Source organism: Copadichromis virginalis, linkage group LG12 (assembly GCF_057382275.1).
Source record: "Copadichromis virginalis isolate Kocher_CV1m ecotype Utaka linkage group LG12, C_Virginalis_male_GT1.1, whole genome shotgun sequence".
NCBI classification, from domain to species: domain Eukaryota; kingdom Metazoa; phylum Chordata; class Actinopteri; order Cichliformes; family Cichlidae; genus Copadichromis; species Copadichromis virginalis.
The window spans coordinates 30927123-30949297 of NC_140629.1; the positions used below are offsets into that span (position 1 = coordinate 30927123).

General features: G+C 39.0%; 1 protein-coding gene across 2 annotated transcripts in view; it reads left to right on the forward strand.

Moving 5' to 3' along the window:
- The window catches only part of LOC146697346 (transducin-like enhancer protein 4), a 43684-nt gene extending 24708 nt beyond the window's left edge, over positions 1-18976 (forward strand). For both annotated transcript variants that reach the window (XM_085476038.1, XM_085476039.1), the window contains exons 8-20: positions 2634-2650; positions 7308-7430; positions 9265-9318; positions 9408-9560; positions 9902-10034; positions 10275-10462; positions 11801-11877; positions 12023-12272; positions 12384-12631; positions 12838-12985; positions 13864-14014; positions 14232-14308; positions 15110-18976. In XM_085476038.1, the coding sequence (XP_085332164.1) occupies positions 2634-2650; positions 7308-7430; positions 9265-9318; positions 9408-9560; positions 9902-10034; positions 10275-10462; positions 11801-11877; positions 12023-12272; positions 12384-12631; positions 12838-12985; positions 13864-14014; positions 14232-14308; positions 15110-15217 (1727 nt within the window). In that variant the 3' untranslated portion in view covers positions 15218-18976. The remainder of the gene's footprint in view (positions 1-2633; positions 2651-7307; positions 7431-9264; positions 9319-9407; positions 9561-9901; positions 10035-10274; positions 10463-11800; positions 11878-12022; positions 12273-12383; positions 12632-12837; positions 12986-13863; positions 14015-14231; positions 14309-15109) is intronic.
- The last annotated feature ends 3199 nt before the right edge of the window (positions 18977-22175 follow it).

Sequence of the window (22175 nt, forward strand, 5' to 3'; positions counted from 1 at the left end):
TTTGGAAATGGCTTTATAAGACTTCCTTAATTAATGGGCAGCATCAATTGCTTCTCCAAGATAATTATTGATGTCTTTCCTCCTTGGCATTGTTTTAACACACCCCTGAATGTTAACGACGAGCAAACTGCCAAAGCCTCTGTTTTTATAGAGGTGCTCACACTTGCTGATGATCAGTTAATTAAATGGGTGTGCACAACCTGACTGCTACTTACTTACACACACTGCTTCTGTGTTTTGGCTTTATTTGTGTTCAACAAATAATTGCACAGTATAATATATCACATGTTGTCATTCAGCTGAGGTTTATTTCCCTCATTTAAAACCCGCTGAGGACAAGAGGTTTTGATTATGCCTTGATGTGTGCAGCCTTATAATTGGAAGAAAGTACACTTTGTTTTTATCGTGACTCTTGGTGCGATAGTTTGAAGCGGACTAAAATACTTCGCAACAACTTGGCTGTTTTATTTCACTCACAGACAGATGCTAAATATATTTGGTAAACATAAACATCAAAGCTTAAATCTTTTGTTCAGTTAATGATCCAAATCCACTTTTACATGTCAAAGTATTCACCCAGCATTACGAATTACCACTTGTAATGGCTGATGCTTAATTGTTAGTGCTCTGAATGAACAGCAGTTAAACAATTAAAAACTGATTTGTCTTTATGCCACTTTAATTGGCCTAATAGGAAGCAATACACAACCACCATGATGCCTCTTTTCTCCTGTTCACACAGAGCGCTTCTAATTCTTCTCTGAGCTGACTTTGAGCTCAAGCATTTAATTACTCTTCATTGAGACTATGTGTGTGCATGTGTGTGTACGTGTGCGTACGTGTGCGTGTAGGTTTGAAACTGTGCGCCAGCACTTAATTACTCTGTTGCAGCATGTCAGTGAGGGTTTTTACAGTGCAGCAGAGCAGTTAACCTTGCTCTGTAGCTGCAGTAAAGCTAACGGCTGCTAACTGAGGTAATACTTATCCACCTAAGGACCACAGTCACTAAGAATACAGTTCCAGCTACAGCTTGCTTCCTGAAATGACTAAGTGAACAAAGGGAATAAAAACTTTCTTTTTTCCCCTTTTAGTATTTTAAAAAGCATTTTCTCTGCAGGTTGCACTGTTGAACATTGTGTGACTGTGGTGCTAACCTCAGTGTATTTTTAACCCGTTGGACTTCTTCACCACATTTAGAAACTTCACTGGTCAGTAATAATGGTTAATATTAATGTGTTAAAAGACTGACACTGAAAATGACGGATAATGTACAAACTCTAATAAATAAAAATCTATTCACTATGTCAGCTGAGAGCAGAGTACTGAGGCAAACACAAATTAAACCAACAAATCCTCCAACATTTGTCTGAGTTGTTTTTTCTACTTTCTTGCTTTAGTTGTGTTTATCTTACTGCCCACTTTTATTTTTGTATGGTATGATTTGGTTTAGGCACCAATGCCACTTGGTTAGCATTTAGGCTACGTCCACTTTTTTCAGTTGTTTTCACAGAGTTGTGCATCCACAAACGGCCGAAAATGCTTACGTTCCACTACCGTGCATGCATGAAACACAAGAAGATTCGACCTGCCTCATTTAGTCTGTCGCTTATTTACTTTCCAGCTCTGTGAAACATCGCGGCAAAATGTTGAGGAAAAGCACCGAGTTGTTGCTGCGAGTGACACAAAAGTACAAAGTTGCAAAATCGAGTGAGAGTTAAAGAATTTGAAGAAAAGCCACCTGGAGCATATACAAACTGATACTAATCTTTAATAGGGCTGTCAAAATTCAGAGCAAACAAAACAACTGCTGTATAATGCCCTCCGCTATCTTAGTTTAACTGGTCGCATGGCTGCGACCAGTTAAACTAAGATGACTAACATGCCTCATCGTTTTAGAAAGTCTGCGTTTTTGCGACGCGAGAGCACCGTTTCCAAATGTATGCATTTTCAAGAGCGTTCTCAAAACGCTGCATTTTCCATCAGCGAAAACAGTCTCAGTGTGGACGGGTGGCAAAAACGGAGAGTGAGTGTGGACGGAGCCTTAGTGTTACCAGTGTGCTGAGTTCTGCCCCAATAAAGTTGCAAACATCAGCACACAAGTCTTAAAGCCGAAAAACGGAGGTTTCCACTTCTTACTTTATCTGAATCCTCAAAAGGTTCTCCAAAACTTTGCAATTAGGATTTAGAGCAAGTTAGGTTGATTGATTAATCTGCAGCTGCTCCTGTTCATTTGTCGAAGTGCCTTGGGCAAAATAATGAACTTAGAGTTTCCAATGTGTAGAGGTCTGCTTTCAAAGACACCCCTGTCACTATCAATGTGTGAAAGCGTGCGTGAATGGTTAATTGAGAGCAAAACTATAAGAGATTTATCTGTTAATTTGGAAAAGAGGTGTAAGTGCTATTTATTTGCAGTAGTACTCTAATAGTACCCCTCAAGATCCATAAACAGTAATGAAATTCCCCACTATCTTCATCAAAAATATCATAAATTCGCCATTAGCTCTCTTTTTGTATCTGTATGTATCTGTTATATGCAGCAGTGTGTGTGTTTGTGTGTTTGCCAGTGTGTTCTTGTGCTTCAGACATTGAATCTGTCATTCTTTTTTTCTATCTCATGCCCTCCGCCCTCTCAGACAGAGACTCAGTCAAGGTAAGTCCTTCCTTTCTTTATTCCCTTTGTTAAAAAAAGACATGTTTAGAGCATAGCTTCACTTCTGCTCGCTCAACTTCTCTGTGTCATTTTGTACTTTGAATTATTTTTTTTTTGTTGATATAAAAGGATAGACAGGTTTTGATTTTTATTCATAACGCACACAAAAAGCCTGTCTGTGATGAAATCTTGATGTTGGCTTTAAGGATGTCTATGTGCACGTCTGTGTTTATGTAAAAGAGACTGTTAGAGACTGCCATCAAACTGAAAACAGTTCTGTGACATTTCCAAGATCCTAAATATTTACACATGTAGTATTTGATTTAAAACATTACTGTAAAATGATATTGTTAATATGTTCCCACAAAGCTCCGAACATGTTGGACTGGCGACATGTTCGGGGTGCATCCTGCCGCTTGCCAAATGACAGCTGGGATAGGTTCCAGCCCCCCTGCCACCCTTAATTGGATAAGTGGTTAAGAAAAAGAATGGATGGATGTTCACACAAATGTCCTATTATGAAATTTTATTTTATGCTTGTCAATGTAATTGGAAATGAAAATGACCACACTAAGGCTTAAAGAAAACATTATAAGCTTCTGATCTTATTGTCATTTTCATATTCTTCACTTGTGCTTTGTGTGTAATAAAAATATCAGATATGGGAAACTGGTAACAGCTCGGGAAGAAAAAAACAAAACAGTGTGAAAGAGAAACCCCAAGGTGAGCAGAGAAGAAAGTGGGGGGAAAAAAGCACAGTATGGTTAGTGAAGGAAGGAGGGAGCAGAAAGAGGCAGCGCAACAGATCACTGTTCTATCCAGCGCTTGTAGTAATTAGTCCCTTAAGCGCAGCGTTTTTCCCAAGGCAAACATTTGGTTTGTTGAATACTCAATGAGCAGATTAGCATTTCTTTATACCAGCAGCCTGAGCGCACACACTTTTACACAAACATGCATGAGTTTAGAAGCCTGTGCATGTGTGTGTGTGTGTTCTTTGGTGTTTTGGAGTAGGCGGAAACAGGAGGAATGCTCTAACTGGAGGTATGTTTGTTATCTCTTGCCCCCCATGTAGTTTTCTCCTCCTCCACACACACACACATGTTCAAACACACCTGGATGCACATGCACATACGCTCAGAGGTGTAGGCACCATGATGGGAGAGATTAGCAGTGTGTGTGTGTGTGAGTGTGAGGTCACAAGAACGCTTTGATAAAGATAGAGAGAGGCCAGAATGATGGATGCCTTTCATTAGTGCCCTGTGAGAACACACACACACACACACACACACACACACATGCAGAGCTGCTCTTTGACATGGCGGCCAACAGTCACTTCATGAAACCAATAAGCCCCTTGTCAGTGGTCTGCAGTTGCCTTGGCAACAGTCCACAGAGTACAGTGTGTGTGAATTGCATGAACATCTGTGCCTTAATGTCCTTGGCGTTAGCACCTCACACACTGATAAAGCTACGTGAATGTAAACGCTACTTGTGTGTGTGCTTATGTGTGTATAGACGCCAGTACAGGCAGTCAGTTATGCAGTTACTTTATGGTGTGTTCAAGGACTACAACTTCACAGACCTGATTATGAGTACACATTAATTGCTGGATCAGTGGTCAATGACAATTTTATTTTAATTCTGTGTTTTTAGTGTTTGTGGCTTTTTTTAAAGTCATTTCTGAAATGCCAATTCTCACAAACAGGTTTTCTTTTTTTTAATCACCTTAAGTCAAATTAGACGCGTAGAATCACATAGTAACATTGTAACCATCTTTGTCTGTCTGCGGGATTGTTTTTGTCTTCTTTTTAAAAGAAACAGGAGGAATACATTTCTAATGAGGTCGCTTTCAAGTTTAGACTGACCTTTACAGTTAATCACCTGTTGAAGTATAAATGCAGTGCAGCTTGTAGTTTGTGCGATCGCTACAGTGGTCTTCTCTTTCTATGCTTTTTGTGTTGAATTTTGTCGCTGGTAAACAAGCTGTACAGATGCAGTCTGCTTGTCTTTGTTTATGCCGGGATGCTCTTTAAAAGCTCTGCATACAATGTGCAGTCTGGCTTGCCATGCTGTGTTGGCTGCAGAATAATAAGTGACAAATTGAGCTGAGCAGAGTGAGAGAACTATTTGGGGGTTTTTACAGAAATCATTTGTGCAGAGCCCCCTGTGGTCCAGCATAGAAAAGACATATTCGTTTATAAATTCGCAATTCTTCGATCTGTGCAAATTTGCTGATGACTTCAGAGAACAAGAACGTTCCTCGTAGTTTAAATAGTTTAAAACTGAAAGGCTGGTTTTGAATTTATAGCATAAATATGGACACTGTGAGGTAAATCTACCCTTAGATCTAGATAAATTGGACTTACTTGGGCAATGTGATTATCACTAAAATGTCTCTGAACAAAGAAGCTGTTTCTTTGGAGAACAATATGAGAGGATTTACACATTTACACACATTTTTCATGCTGCACATGGGGAAGTTCTGTGTTTTTGTGCATGTTAATGACACAGGATTTTCAGATAGCATACTATTTAGTATTTTCTGTGATAAAGTTTGGCAATAATTTGATTGAACAAGTGGCTCTGTGTGTAATCTCTATAAAAACACATCTTCTTATAAATATGCAGTTTGTAAGTAAAATGTATGATTTTTGGCACCTGGAACCTTTCTGGCTTCCATCTGGTCGTCTGCTTGTAGCTCTAATCCTGAGCAGGATTTGGTTGCATCTAGTTAAACAGTCTCTGTGGAGAGCAAAAGAAAAAATACATTTGCTCAAATGCAATCTTGAAAAAGCTTAGTCTTTTTATTGCCTTTACTGTACCTAAAGTCTTGTGTGTCCACTGGCTACACCAGAAACCCCTCAAAATTGACCTGTTGCTCCCAGTGGAAGACTAGAAGCGGAAGACAGACAAAGTTAGATTTTTTGGAAAAGGTGTCAGACTCGGGTGCAGCAACTTCTCAGTGTCAGACTGCATTTGAACTGGATTTGAACTCTATTTTTATAACCCTGAGATGCACCCCAAACATCCACGCTGAACATAAATTTACAATGCCTAACAACGGCATAGTAACCTCATCCTGGACGTCCGTGCTCCTAATTACCCGAGAGACACTAGGGAGCGAGACTGTTTGTAAAGCTGAAAAATACAAAACACTCGAGGTTGCAGATATCATTATCAGGACCTGCAGAATCAATTTGAAATGGGAGGCAAATATAATTATGATGTGAATGAAAATGAATACTCTCACTCAACCACACCTCAGAGGTCCTCACGTTCATAATGCTCGTGCTGTCGGCAGCGCCTTCATTTGTCTCTGCGGCAGAATTAATTTGCTTTGATGTTTTTGAAAGAGCTAATTTGCAGGCTAATTAATCTAATCAGTCTGGAAATAGAGCGACACAGAGTCAGGGGCTCAGTTTGCCTCGTCTCACTCAAGACGAGACACACACCTGTACACACACTGACTCCTTAACACTGTTTGCACATATGGAGTACTAAAATGTAAACAGGTACAAGTGCTGCCTGAGCAGCACACTCACGCACACAGACACACACACACACACAGTCAACCCCTCACTCCTCCCCCACAGAATCTTTGTCATCAACACTTGCAGCACGGCAAAGGGCAGCGGAAAGGTTACAAGCGTGAGTTAGTGGAAAGGTCGAGCTAAAGGTCCTGCTTTATTTTTCTTCTCTGTCCATCGTCTGCTGGGTAAGAAGGACCTCCCAATGAGTGAGTGAGAGAGAGAGAGAGAGAGAGAGAGAGAGAGAGAGAGATCAGCAGAGGCAGGCAGAGCTGGAGGGGAAATGTTTAACTGACCTTATTTTGATCCTTGCTTCTCAAAGAAGATTAATCCTTCAGTAATGGTATTTAAAGGATGCCATATTTGATTAAGAAAGAGAGACGTCAGCCAAGCCCTCCCCGTAAAGCTGCGATGTTGTAGTCAAACTGTCAAGGCTGCAGTGCTGCTTTTGTATTGTGTGATACAGTAAAAAGGAAATTGTTTTGACAGCCAGGGGATATTTTAAAAGCGATACAGAAATCTAGCCGCGGCGTACGTTGTGTCTGCACCGCTCAGCTTTGTCTTTTTGCTCAGATTGTTGACTGACCGCATGGCTCTCAACACATTCCAAGTTTCTTCTAGCGGTAAAAGCTGCAGCGTACATATTTCCTATCAGTCTGTCCTGGGTAAGATTAGTAATTTATCTCAACTTTTTTTGCCTTTGATAATCACATCTTCTTCAGTGGAGCTTGGATGATTCTTTCTGTGTCCATTTGGTTTGGGTTTCACATCCCAGAAAATGTAACCTAATCTTTAAATGTATGTTTTTGTTGAATACAAACAAATGTAATTTTATATTAATTTTCCTTCTGTCCGGAAGTGTGTTTTGTTGCTATTAGCACAAGTTTGAGTTATATGTGTTTCTGGAATTCAATGTCAATGGAAATGAATGATTTTCTATAGCAAAAACCGTTGCTCTAATAGCTATTTTCCACACATGTTTGAGCTAGAAAACGGGCCTGTTCTTATCTGATTCTGCCTGATTTCTGATTTTATTATGATTTTCCAGTGCAGGGTTTATGTACTTTACAAACAAAAAAGATCAGTTTTAATCAGCTTCAGTTAAGTAAATGGTTGTTTTTTTCTTCCAGAGCTCATCTGTCTCTCCATCAGCCAATTTTCGAACTGGAGAGAAGCATCGAAGTTCAAGCGATTATTCCTCTGACAGCAAAAAACAGAAGACAGATGATAAGGAGCTGACCTCCACACGCTATGTGAGTGAATATGCTAAAATGAATAGTTTTTGAGCTGCGGAGAAGATTTATTATCAAGCTCATTAGAAAGGATTAGGGACAGGGAGAGCTCAATTATTCAGTTCTCTTGTGATTACATGGCCCTGTACTGTCATATCTACAGTAACTACACTTTTTTGTCTAAATGAAGTAAACTGAGATTATTTGTTCTTTATTTCAGAGATGAAATTAGGAGAGATGCTAGAGACTTGTAGAAACATGGCGCACCAAAGGTCTTTGAACCAAGGATGATGCAGTTTATGGCCTGTAACTCAGTCAGATGACCCACTGGGATGCTTCTAGTGAATCCATTTTGACCAGTATATTTAACAAATGGCGTGTAGCCTGTGAGCTAGTTCAGGCAGGCAAGTCACATGCTGTACACATGGAACACCCCTCACTCACATCATGTTATATACCAACCATACCTGTTTCAAACCTTACCACCCCACAAATGCCACCTTTAGCCGCTTTGTTAGGTACAACTGCTCAGCTGCATGTTAATTCAAATATCTGATCTGACCAATTACAAGTCAGTAACATGCAGACATGGTCAAGATGACCCGCTGAAGTCTAAACCGGGCATGTTTGCTTGTCTTATGAGTCGCAACATTTGAATGGCAGGGTCAGAATATGGCACCAATGATGTGAAAGCATTGACCCATTCCACCTTGTATTAATGGTTCAGGCTGCTGTTAGTGTAATGGTATGTGGTTAATATTTTCTTGGCAAACTCTGCCCCTCAGTAGCAAATAGGCATTGTTTAACCCTCTAAAGCCTAACCTGTCACTGGTGTTAGACAGGTAACAGTTGCTTTCTAAAAGCAAGGACTATGCGCTTTTCAGTGATATTAGGGTCATTACGGTAATCCCACGCGTCGCAGCACCATTGAAGTTTGGTTGAAACAAGACAGAGTGAGTGGTTTGATGGTGCTCTACAGAAAACAGACATCTTATCAGGGATTTGGGTTCATTTTATTGCTTTGTTTTTCCTGTTTTCTGTGTTATTTGTGGCGCCCCGCATGGGATTACTGTAAAGCACAGAGTTGCTGCTTTCAGCAACCACTGGAATTTTCTGATTGGTTCAAGAGTTACGGTAGTTTGATCTAAAAGTTTGATGCCCCCATTGGTTTTAATGGGTTAAACAGCTTACCTTGGTATTGTTGTTGACCGTGTCTATCCATTTATGACTAGAGTGTACCCATCCTCTCGCTGCTTCCAGTAGGATAATATACCATGCCACAAAGCTCAGATCAAAGTGTTTTCTTCATGACAGTGAGTTCACTGTAATCAAATGGCCATTTGACGTGGTGGAGATTCACATCATGGACGTACAGCTAACAACTGTTTGTTGCTATCATGTCAACATTGACCCAAATCTCTGAGGAATATTTTTAGCACCTTTTTGAGTCTATTTCATGAACCATTACATCAGTTCTGAAGGCAGAAGAGTCCAACCCAGTATTAGCAATGTGTACCTAATGATGCCCATCAGCAAATATAACACATGTGGGGTGTGGCCTCAGACTTCTTCTGCTAAAATATATTATTACACTATTTTATGGTCTTCTCTCACAATGAGGGAACTACTTGCTTGTACATGAATTTGTTATTAGGTGTTGAGTTCAATTAACTGATTCTGATTTGTGTTCATATAATAAAAAGATTTAAATAAATGTAAAAAAAAAAGTGGACACAGACATGAGCACACACACTTTTCAACAAAGAATAATTTGCTTGTTGCCTATTCTCAAATCTACATTCTGGGAGGTCTATTTTATTTACCTTTGTATGGTCCTTGTTTGTGTTTGACCCAGGAAAGTGATGGAGAAAAGAGTGATGACAACTTGGTTGTCGACGTCTCCAACGAGGTACAAAATATTACCTGCACACTACCAGTCTACCATCCTGCGTGTTACCTGTTGAGAAAATGTGAATTGTTTCGGTTTAATGCTTACAGGATCCAGTGTCTCCCCGAGGAAGTCCTGCACACTCTCCTCGGGAGAATGGGTTGGACAAAAGTCGCCTGTTGAAGAAAGACCCACCACTGAGCCCTTCCTCAATTGCTTCTTCCAGCAGCACACCTTCCTCCAAGTCTAAAGATATTAATATGGTGAGTCATTTGTGTAGCCTCCTTTTCATTTAATTTCTTTCAAGAAACCCTCTAAATAAAGGGTTAAACAATGCTTATTTGCTTCTGTAAAAATGATCAAATAGTAAATCTGGCAAACTGTAAACCACATGAAAGATGTAAGATAAAATCCAAGAGATAAAGGACACTATTCGACATTTTTATAGAATATCAATTTAATGAGTCTTAGAATAAACTGACGCATGAATGCTCCTGCACTGTTATTATATTTGGAAAAAAAAGCATAAAGATTTATTTCCATGTCTTTCACCTCTGAAACCCTTCTGTATGTAGAAATCTTTCTTTTTTAATTTTTCTGGTAGAATGAGAAGTCAACAACTCCCGTGTCCAAGTCCAGCACTCCCACATCCCGCTCTGAAGCCCCCACACCCAGCAGTGCCTCCACCACAGGCCTGAGGTCTGCACCCAGTAAATCATCAGGAGTTGAGGCACTGAGTAAGTGTTGCAAGCATAACATAAAACATCTCTGCCTGCATCTGTCAGATATGACTCAGTGCAAATACATAAGTATATGTTTTTGAAAACTTAAAAAAAAGCCTATTACCATAGACTAGCTTAACAAAAATCTCTGTATTTAAGACTAAACCTTTGCTTTAAAGCAAAAAAATAACCTTTGTACACCACAGTTGAAAAAGATAGATGTTTGCGTCACAATCTGGCTGTCTTGTTTTGTAGCTCCTGGTCTTCGCACACCCCTGGCAGTGCCCTGCTCGTACCCTGGCCCATTCGGAATGGTTCCTCACCCTGGTATGAATGGAGAGCTGAGTGGAACAGGAGCAGCCTACACTGGCTTGCATAACATTTCCCCACAGATGAGTGCAGTGGCCGCGGCCGCTGTGGCAGCCTACGGACGCACACAAGTGGTACCTGAACACTCACAGATGCATGCAGACAGCAGACGTAAACATTAGCTACCTATTCTGTCAGTGTTAAAAATGTACTTTAAAGACAAAAATGATTTAGTGGAAAACAACTAATATTGTGATGTTTGGGGATTCTAATAATTAGTCAATTTTTTGCAAGTTATTCTATTTAGGTGCGTTTTTACGACTGTATTTTCAACCGTTTATGTCAGGTGTGAAATGAGAAACTGTCCTAAAATGGTAACCATGTATGAACAAATATTCTCTGTGTGATGACAATCTTTCACCAGGTAGCAGGTAAACAGAGTACCGTTAACTACCATCCCCACTGAAACTATGCAAGCGTTTTTGAGAGATTAAAAACTAAACTGAATTAGAATAAAAGCTAAAAATGGTGGTCTCACCAGGATTTTATTATTATTTTTCAGTTGACTGTTGCTTAAATCTGCTTTGAAATGCTGGCATGTATCTTGTACCAAAAATTTTGATTGGAAATTTACTTCAAGGTAATTTAGGAGTACAACTTCATTAAAAAAAAATGCATTTAGTATTTCAACTTTTAATTAGTTTTAAGATTAATCCCAATGGTATGCTTATGTTCAATTAGTAGGAAAATGCTTAAAAATATTGTGCAAAAAAAGAAATGAAAACTGTTCATGGCGATGGTTGAGGAGGTTGAAGCAGGGCAACATGTGGTATTTACTCAACTAATGAGTTGATGAGCAAAGCAAAACCTGCAGCTAAGGAGTGTGGACAAGGTAGAGCATAAAGACTGAACTGTTTCTGACGTTATTATAACCACATATCATGATTCACAAAAAAAAAGTAATCGCAGCCATTGAAAAATCTCCTGCCTCTAGAGCACACTTACCAGGATTTTCCAATAATGCAAGAACAGGCGAGGGCACTTGTTTCTAATTTGACATGCTATTTATAAAAAAAGTCCTTCTCTTAATTAATTTTAATCCTCCTGTTAATTCAAAACACCTTGATGTCTGGCAATTAATTCCTACTGGGTATCTGTAATGACCCAACATAAACAGTGGGAAAATCACTTAGGTTAAGTCTAGACTTTTCTGAGAGAGAAAATAATTTCCACATCAGAGTGTTTTTTAAAAACACCTACTTGCGCTTGGTTTCTGCTTGAGTCATAGCTGGGATTAAAACTGATCGTTTGTTAATTTTATAAATGAGGTCGCTGGATGTAAAAACACACTTCCTTTCCTGTCACGTCACTATAAATGCCTTCCTGCCCTGCACACCTGACTTCATTCGAGTCTTCTATTTGTTTAAGCATTTTTGTATATTTTAAAAACGTCTCACTCTTGTGTTCTTTAGGTAGGATTTGATCCTCACCACCACATACGTGTTCCTGGACTTCCTCCTAACCTGTCGGGCATTCCTGGTGGAAAACCGTAAGTCTTTTTTAGTCTTTCTTAAATGGCATAATCATACTGAGAAAGTTCACAGAAACACACATATATTCCCCTCTGCTTATGTTTTCTTACTTTTCTCTCATCACCCTTTATCACCTCACACGACCCTTTTATTTTGCTTCAGAGCTTATTCCTTTCATGTGAGCGCTGACGGACAAATGCAGCCTGTGCCTTTTCCTCCGGATGCACTGATCGGCCCTGGTATCCCGCGCCATGCTAGACAGATCAATACTCTCACCCACGGGGAGGTGGTGTGTGCCGTTACCATCAGTAACCCTACACGTCACGTTTATACCGGCGGCAAGGGCTGTGTCAAGGTGTGGGATATCAGTCACCCGGGCAACAAGACCCCTGTTTCCCAGCTGGACTGCCTTGTGAGTTCAACACATTGGTCCTCATGTAACATACTTTTAGAATACCACTTTTACAGCCACTAGTTGCTTGCATGTATACATTTCAATGACAGTTCTTTTTTGGCACATCAGAACAGGGATAACTATATTCGATCCTGTCGGCTACTTCCTGATGGACGAACTCTTATCGTTGGGGGAGAAGCGAGTACTTTATCAATCTGGGATTTGGCTACACCGACTCCTCGGATCAAAGCGGAATTAACTTCGTCTGCACCTGCATGTTATGCTCTGGCCATCAGCCCGGATTCCAAAGTCTGCTTTTCCTGCTGCTCTGATGGAAACATTGCCGTCTGGGATCTTAACAACCAGACTCTGGTTAGGTAAAGAACTGGGGAATGTAATTTAAGGTTATTGAATTATGCTGAAAGAAAAAAAAAAGAGAAAAAAAAAGAACCTGCTATTAAACCAAAACAGCATCACATGTTGGCTACCCATTAGTTTAGTCAAGATGCTGATCTGGTTGATGTCAAGCCAACTTGAAAGAAAAACAGTATTGTTAGTTATGGGTTTGTCTGTTTCTCTGCAGGCAGTTCCAGGGCCACACAGATGGAGCCAGCTGCATAGACATTTCTAATGATGGGACCAAGCTTTGGACCGGAGGTCTGGATAACACTGTCCGGTCCTGGGACCTGAGAGAGGGACGCCAGCTGCAACAGCACGACTTCACCTCTCAGGTACACATTTATACACGTACTGCATCACGTGACTATTGGGAGCGATCATAATGAAGCAGTGTGGAATTTGTTCCACTCCTCCGGCAGCTTTCAGGTGTGTGTTCAGGGTTCAGAAATTTGGGTTTTGCACGGACGTCTATTATTATTTGGTGGTAAAATGTCACAGATGAAAATTGTGCACCCCAGGACAAGTCACTGCCATTTGCAGTTTGTGTGATTACTGTCTCGGGTTTTGATTTATTGCAGTCATTTACAAGCTCAGTTCAGAACATTTAACCCACACTAAAAGCCCGGCTGAGCCCTGTCCTCAAATACTTTTAACACTAATAATATGTGCAGGTAGAATTTAGTTTTTCCCCCCTTGTGAGTAGAAAAGCAGCAATAATAGACCATTACTGCAATTTTCCTGAATAGAGCCATTTCAGTGTGCACATGAGGAGGTGAGTGTGCAGTAAAGAGAGCTCAGAGAGGACAGTCATGGCTGATAGAGTTCTTAGGCTTTCCAGTAATGTCAGGTCTAGCCCCACTCCCCCCTGCTACAGCTTGAGCAAATCTGGAACCATTTGACAGAGAAAAGAAGTAATGGTTTACCAGTTTTTACAGCTATCAGTTGTATCCTGTGCATGCATTTTGCTCTTCCACGGTGTAAAAAAGGGATTTTTAAAAAACAATGAGGACTTAACTATTCATCTACCTCTTTGTAATGTAAAAGGTTGAGGTATAGGACTATGACATATTTTTGGAACATCTATCTGTGCCCACCTCCAATAGACAGATGCATACCTTACCCTAATATAAGAGATATACTGAGTATTATTTACACAGAATATAGGGAGACATAGCTGTCATTAAAATGGGTATGTTGGTGTTGGCTGCAGATCTTCTCACTGGGATACTGTCCAACGGGAGAGTGGCTGGCAGTTGGGATGGAGAACAGTAATGTGGAGGTGTTGCATGTCACCAAACCTGACAAATACCAGCTCCACCTGCATGAAAGCTGTGTGCTGTCACTCAGATTTGCGCACTGTGGTAAGCATAAACAACTTTATTGAGATGATTCTGTTGTCACCAGTATTTTGCAACATGAAATGAATATATGTGCCAGGTCTTGAGATGTTAACGATGAGATAATGGTTTAGCACCTGAGCGAGCAAATTAACCTTCACTTAAATAATTTACTTTGGCTTTTAAAGATTTAAAGCGTTTTTCGTTGCCGTAGACTAATGCAGTTGTCGATCCTCTGCAGGGAAGTGGTTTGTAAGTACAGGAAAAGACAATCTGCTAAATGCATGGAGAACCCCATATGGAGCCAGCATATTCCAGGTAAGTGGGCAAGAACACAACCATGGATGAAAGGCAACTGAGAGGCCAAGTGCAGCACAGCGTAATAGCCAAGAGTTATGGATTTTAGAGAAATAACCCAGGTAGAGATATCAAACACCGCTTTTGCTCACTGATTGTAAAGTTTAGCTATCAGGGTTCTATATAGAGGACCCAAGAGTATGACACAAAAGACAGATGGTAAAAAGCAAAAGATGAGCTTTAGTCACACAAGGAGATTCAAGGTTATAAAAAAACAAGCACAAGGAGCAGCTGATGCAGAATCCTGGGCACTTACCGTTATTTCTAAAAAAAAGACATACATTGGGACTAATCTGGTGCAAAACGGAATTGAGCAGCAGAACACCAAAGAGCTAAAGCGCTAGGTAATGTGAGACTGGGAGTAGCCTGCTGATGGGGCTGATTAGATGAATGAAAACATATGAGAGGAACAGGTGATGCAGCAGGTGGGAAAGTGAAGCAGGTGAGAATCAATTATGGGAATGAATAAACTGGACTGAATGAATTACTAGATTAAAAACAAAAAACACGCAAGTGGGGGTGTTATTTCTTATTTTTAATAAAGAAAAATAAGAACTCTTAACAAGTCATTCTTGGGTATTCCTTGGATGAAATTACTTTCCTAATGAAAATACAACAGTCTGTATGACTGAACTTTTGCAGCTATTGTGAATTCAACAACCTTCTGTGTCTTTACAATAACAAGAAAGTCGTGTGTCTGCGTAGCCTTCATCTTTCTCACCCTTTTTATACATTTTCTTGCATCTTTTATTCCCCCGACAGTCAAAAGAATCATCCTCTGTGCTGAGCTGTGACATCTCCATTGATGATAAGTACATTGTGACGGGATCAGGAGATAAGAAGGCAACTGTCTATGAGGTCATCTACTAATAGCTGTGCTTGTTAAACAAGAAGGCCATCCTTCCATCCAACCGTGAGGTCTCCTTCATCTGTGTACATTTTTTTATGTGTATAGGATAAACCTAAAAGGAACAAACCAAACATTTTCTTGGACCATGACTTCCTGACCTTCTGGCTAGTCGAGGATCAAAACCAACAAGCGGACCCAAGCACAGATCTTTTTTTTTTCCTTTTAAGTGACTTTGTGTTATTGTGAGGATGAGTGAATGCTGTTGGGCTGTTAACATTCCTTTATGTTACTTTTCACTTAAGCCTCTTATATCATTTTTCTTTTTTCAGTGTGTAGACTGTAAAACAAGCATGACTGTTCACATACATACTAATCTGCCTGTGTACTTTATACATACATGGAGGCTAAAATGTATGCAAACTAGGTGGCAGATCAGAGCCGTAGTGCTTCTGGGCTACTCTGGAATATCAACAGCCAACCTGCACACAACTAATGCTGATGGTGTAAATAAAGGGGCAACAATTTGGTTACTTTTTTGCCATTTATATTGCCATGTGTTTTGAGTCTGCAGCTGAGCTTTCTTCCCATTTTGACATCCCCTCATTATTTCTGTGCTTAACTGCATCCTGCAGATGTGTCGCCTTAATTGTGACGATGGCACATTCATCCAAAGGGTGCAGGACACACAAAAATATAGCACTTGCGCACATGTGAATGGGTTTTTCAAGCAAATATATCAGAGGCTCCGTTTTTTAAATGGTATCGAAATGTGAGACAGTATATTCATCTTTAATTGGTTAGTTATGGCTTGAATTCATGTACAGTGTGTTATTTCAACACACTGATTTTTCCTTCTTTGGGCTATGAATATATACACCTTTTTATTTTTATTTTAAATAACAGTAAGAAAAAGCTTCCACCTGTGAAAAACATCAACAAATTTCATAACAATCTATCTAAAAAGGTTGTGTCAGACCCGCTTAAAATAGTATTGTCCATCAAGAATTAGTTTAGAATAGTTTCTTATTAAACATGTTCATATATTCAGTTTTTTTTTTAGAGATAAGATCAATAAGACTTTCTGAATGCTAGATGCAGCCAGGAGGACTTAAGCCTGGCTCAGATTAGTATGGATACTCAACTATGCCTACTACAAGATATCTGGTCATTGCTGTGAGATTTTCAGGCAACAAGGATTTACACCTAAAAATATCTGATAAAGGAACACTGCATATGAATATGCAAAATTTGGAGACAAGGGATGATATTTCAGGTACCACAAGCTTTCCGGTTACCATGTGTAGTTAGAATTGATCTATTACTCTGAGGAGACACTGGTTGCATATACATAAAAGTATCCTATTAAATACAATCTAGAAACTACTAACTGTAGTCTAATGAGATAATGATCATGGTTTTTGTTTTCATTGTATTTATTAGCTTCATTTGTAATTAATGGCTATACTGGATGGTCCAAACTGTTGGCTATTGTTCCATCAGGTGATAAATGAAAGGGTTCCTAGACTAACAGAGTGTAGTGCTGATCTTCTAATCCATTCATTCCCAAACTTAAAAATGTTGCCAAACGATTTGAAATCTTAAAATTTTGTGCGACCAGCCAAAAACAATAATCACAGCTCTCATCAACACATTTTCCCAACAACGATGAGTTAGAAAATACACAAAACAGGTAGAACAAGCCAGTAACTTAATTCATCAGCTTGACTTTATGAGTATATATATGAGTTCTGGTTATGTTTTAAAATGTAAATATATAAACATAAAATATGATCATAAATACTGTTTGGGGGCGTTTGGTTTAGGGCAGGCAAGCCCTTTCAAGACCCAATTGAAATACCTTTGAAGGCCACAAGGAGGCAGCCACAAACGCTTTGGGAAATCACAGCTCTGATCAAAATCTTTGCCAAAAAAAAAGAAAAAGAAGAACTGTTCCTTTAAATACCGTTGTTTGTTTACCTACAGCATCATTTTCTACCTGTGTTCCTGAATTTGTTCTTGTAGTTCAGCTTCTGAGTGAAGTAAGAGCTGTTTGTGTGTGCGCGGGTGTGTGTGTGTTGTATTTATTTCTGTATTTTCGACTCTGTGGGCACTGAACAAACTAACAGAATTGCCCTCAATGCCCTCTCTACTGACTGACTTTTGCACTGTCTCTGTCCCTTAGCTCGGACTTCTCTGGATGCTCGCTGGCTTCCTACTGATAGATTTCAGTAAAACAGATTTATTGGTGTTTGGAGGTCAGTCACTCCAGCCTGGATTTTCTGTTAAAACCTTTGGGAAAAACAAGTGGTCAGCGATGTGGTCTTGATTTGTCTTGGATTTACGTCTGTTGGCTTGTAAAAATAACACAGTGCCTTTACGCTATACTTCTGCCCTCCTTTTGTCCTGCTGCGTTCAGTTACATACGCAGAACTGAAATGTGTCTCCTCTGTTGGAAGTGTTTTTGAGTGTCTTGGAACATTTAAGGATCCTTTTTAATTACAAGGATCATTTATCAACAGTACTGCTGAAATGATCACAAATTTCCAGAACCAAACTTTATTTCAAACACTTGGAACACACTATTGACCAGTGGAGTTAACCAGAAAAAATAACTATTGGAGTTAAAAAGTGTTTATTCTTTGATATTTGTTGCTGTTTTTAAGCTTTAAAAACTTGTTTGTTGCTTGTAATTCATTTGTGTTATTACATAGTTATAACATCAGTCCCACATCACATTAATCTACAGGAATGTAAACACAACACAATAAGTTACTAGCACAGATTTATGTCACCAAGATTCTAACCTATAATCATCCAATCAGGATGGATGCCAGCTTATCCTAAACAGGCATTTTAAACTTTCTTACTAAACTGAACTATCAGGAGGCATATGTTAAACAGTAATAATTTTAAATTGAGTGCCTAAACCCAATCTCTTGGTTTAGCTACTGCCAGTAACTTTTGTTAGGTTAGTTTAGTTTGATATGAGATTTTTAGTACTTTGGAGTAATTTGGCAACAAGAAAGACTGATATAGACTTGCTTTGTGGATGTACTAGTAGTGCCTGTCAGAATGAATTTGAAGACTATGAATGAAACTGTTCTTATATTACTCAGATCCATCCTGTACTATTGCTGAATTCATCTATTTCCTTTTGAGGTAAATGACATGTTGCCAGCAATGTATTTCTGTAACTCATTGTTTACGCTTTTTGCTCTCATTTCATGAAATGGGAGGGGGGAAAAAAAGAAATGTGACCACATTTTTTTAACTACTGTAAATGACTGCTTTACTTTGAAAATTGATAAAGCACTCATGCTTAGTGTTAACCTGCCTGAGATCTACCTACCTATCTTATTTTAATAAGGTCTTGATTAGGGATGTACTGATATATCGGCAGATTGTTTTAGGAAAAGAAAAGTTTAAATTAAATACATTATATAGAAGCATGTTGGCTATGTGGCAGATTGAAAGAAAGCCTTGTAATAAATGCACTGATCTGAATACAAAAAGACATTTTACAGTATGGTATGTTGAGCTGACTGGATTTCATACAGGAGAGACTGTATTGAAAATAATTTACTGTTATGGCTGTTTTTTGTTTGTTTTTTTACACAGACACTGTACATTTCGAAGGTGGTTATAAATATGTTTTTTCACATTCCTGTTTGCTAAATTCAGCTATGCTTTCTGATCAAAATGACGATTCATTCACTTTGCTGTCTTGAGTGCTCTTTTGCGCTTTCTGCTCTTGAATGAATAAAATCTGGTGTCACCTCCTTGTACTATCTTCAGTCTTCATCTAGATAAAACATTAAAAAGGAAAAAAAAGGAAATGCTCTTTGGTTGTAGTCGCTGTCATGTCAAGAGTCAAATCTGAATGTTACTCATCTTATCTGACTGCTACATGTTAGAAGGCTAACAAGATCTGGCACAGAAATGTTGTTAAACAGTAATGATGTGTAGAGCATTTAGCTTGACTGGCTATAACTTTACTGTAAACATGTAATTATTCGAGCTTACAGCAGAAATTTCCTGTTACTAGTTGAGCTTTTTTCATTCGATACAAAATGCCTTTGCTCTCTTTTTTCTAGTCTGTGCTTGAATTTATTAAATTACTGTGTGGACTGTTTTGTCTGAGCGTCTTTTACTGTTTAAGCTAGAAGTCTGTAGGACTTGTGTATTGTTTAGGTTCTATTTTATTACCAGATAACATAGTTAATTGCAATTAAATTCCCCCCAAAAAAACACATTGTAGTTGCACTGGAAAAGCATCAGAGAAAGTGTAAGATTTATTGCTACATATTGCAGCAAACGTATTAGTGACAAGGATCTGAGAGATTTGGGTTTCTTCTGCCAATCAAGCAAGGGATCTTTCACTTGTTAGGTGAATGTCTATGGAGCTGCTATATTTAACGTATTAGGGACTATGTGAAATATAACAATAAGTAGATTTTCCCTGCAATACCTGTGTTGGTGGCACCTTGCACTTTTGTATTGCACTCAGTCTAAAAATATTTTTTTAGATAAAGCAACCTACAATAAGAAAATGTTGTAATTAGTTATACTTGTTAATACTAATGGGCATTAGTATTCCTCACCCCTAACTGTAACTATTCAGTGCAAATGTGAAACCCAGCCACCGCTTGTCTATACATATGCAATGCTGGGATAACTATTTGAGTTAAATTACTAACCCTAACCTGGAATGTCAATCAAGAAATACTGGTCTGCACTATTGTACTGTTTTTTTCTGGTGAACAATAAACAGTCAGGGAATTCCAGATGAGTGAACATCCTGTGTATTACTTTTGGTTCTCTAAATTGTTCTGATGGATGGACTGAGACTGGAGGACAGTCATTAAAATAGTTTTGGGGTTTCTTCATTTAAAATTGCAAATGTCCAATGTAGACATAATTTTTGTCCATAAATCTATTTCCTTCCATTTATCCAATTCAGGGTTGTGGTTTGAGCCTGTCCCAGCTGTTACTGGGCAACAGGCAAGGTACACCATAGATATATCTTTTAAAAGAATTAGTTGTGTAATGCACTGAGAAAGGTTAACTGATATACCCAAAGAAAGTGCACTCAAATTGTCAGTTTTGTTGAGTAGATTACATGGGATTGTTTTTATGACATGCAGGTCAATCACTTGTGTCTCATTTTAAACTGAAAATCTAAGCTGCAGTTTGCAGATTGTCTTTTGTTTAACTGATTTAACATTAAATCTACTAAAACAACCTTCCATATATTCCCATCTTTACATTTTGAAACCTGCTTCAGAATCCTCTTTGCACCGAACTGATAGAATTTAATTGAATAAACTGGTCAAATAAAGTATCCAGTGTGTCCACTGTTGCTTAGAAATCCCACATATTCACTGATTTCAAAGTATTCCTAGGACACAACCATCTATGTTCATTTTAAAGTATACTGTGTGCCCAAAAAATATATTTTACCAGAAAAGATCCCGATTTTGACTGGAGTGTGTAGCAGGCCTTCTCTACATCCATATTAAATGAGCTGCGAGAAACAAGGGTTTCGAGTGTTTTAGTGTGGCATTTTAGTGCAAACTGACAGGTCAGCGTCTCACTCTAACCTCCCATTGTGAACGTGCTGTGTTCACACAGTGCACAGCACTGGACTGCTAAAGTGGATTAAGTGATCTAAGTGAGGGCTGTGGAGGAGGACGCTCCACCATTACAGTGAATGATACTCCTGTTACAGCTCTCCAACCAGTACTTCACACAGCCAAAAGTGGGAGAGAAGGAGGAAAGGTGGGGATGCAATGTGGGAATGAGCCACCCTACTTCAACATTTTATATTAAGAGCACTTGCAGCATGCAAATTGCCCACTTTCCTGACAGACACAGAAGCTGGATTAAACAAACAGGCCACACAATAGCAACATGGTGTTAGTGTCCACGTGGTGAATCACACTGTTGCTAGATATGTCTCATAAAGCAAGATATACTTTGTAACAAAACTGCATATTTCGATATCTAAAATAGGTATGTTTGTGACCACAGATTTACATTTATTCTCCTTCCAAAAACCGTTAGGATTCCAATAATCTGGGGTAGGCTAAAGGACGGGGCTGACTTTGATCAAGCGAAGGGCCACACACGGGATAACAAAACTGTGGTTACAGGTTTTAGTCTAAACTTTACTAACATAAAAGTAAAATCTGTCTAAATTATATGTTAACATTTAATTTATCACACGTCTTTAAAGTGATATCAGTGATATCACTGCAACCGAGTTAACAAGCTGTGCAGACTCACTGTAGTCATTCACCTCGATTCTGTTTCCAGCCCTTGCACCATATTTGCCCATGTGTGTCATAGTCTGTAGGCATAATGTTCGCAGAGTACCACTTAACAGAATCATTGCAATACTCTGCTGACTTCGCACTGTCAGAATTGCTTTAATCAACTCACTGTTTTACAGCTCTGGCAGTACACTCTCGAAAATCTAGAGGATTATAGTAGCCGAGTGAATATTTACTGCAGTTCCAAACAAAGACTGTGAGGGTGTCCTTCAGGACACAGTTCACTAGAAACACTGTGCAAAAGCTCTGCGATCTACTTAGGAAAAGGGATTCTTTAAGCTAGCATCAGATAATGATGTTTAGCAGGATTAGCATTTTAGCTTTGCATGCTAAAGTTGGAGTTTTTAAACTGAAAGTATGTTGATGCTAATAAATTTTGCATATACTTTGTCAGAAACAAAGTTACTGAACATTTATTTTGTAAATTAATCACACAGTGATAAATAAAATGAAACTTAACAGGCAAGTTCTTAGTTTAGTGACAGTACAGCCAACTGTAGCAACAGTTTCCTGAAAATGAAAAGTTATGGGAGAAATTATATCTCAGTCGGGATCAATCTATTACCAGACAAATTCAGAGTTCTTCTCTGTAAAAACAAAGGACATCAAATGACTTTGCCAAAACCCCACCGAAATGAAACTGTAG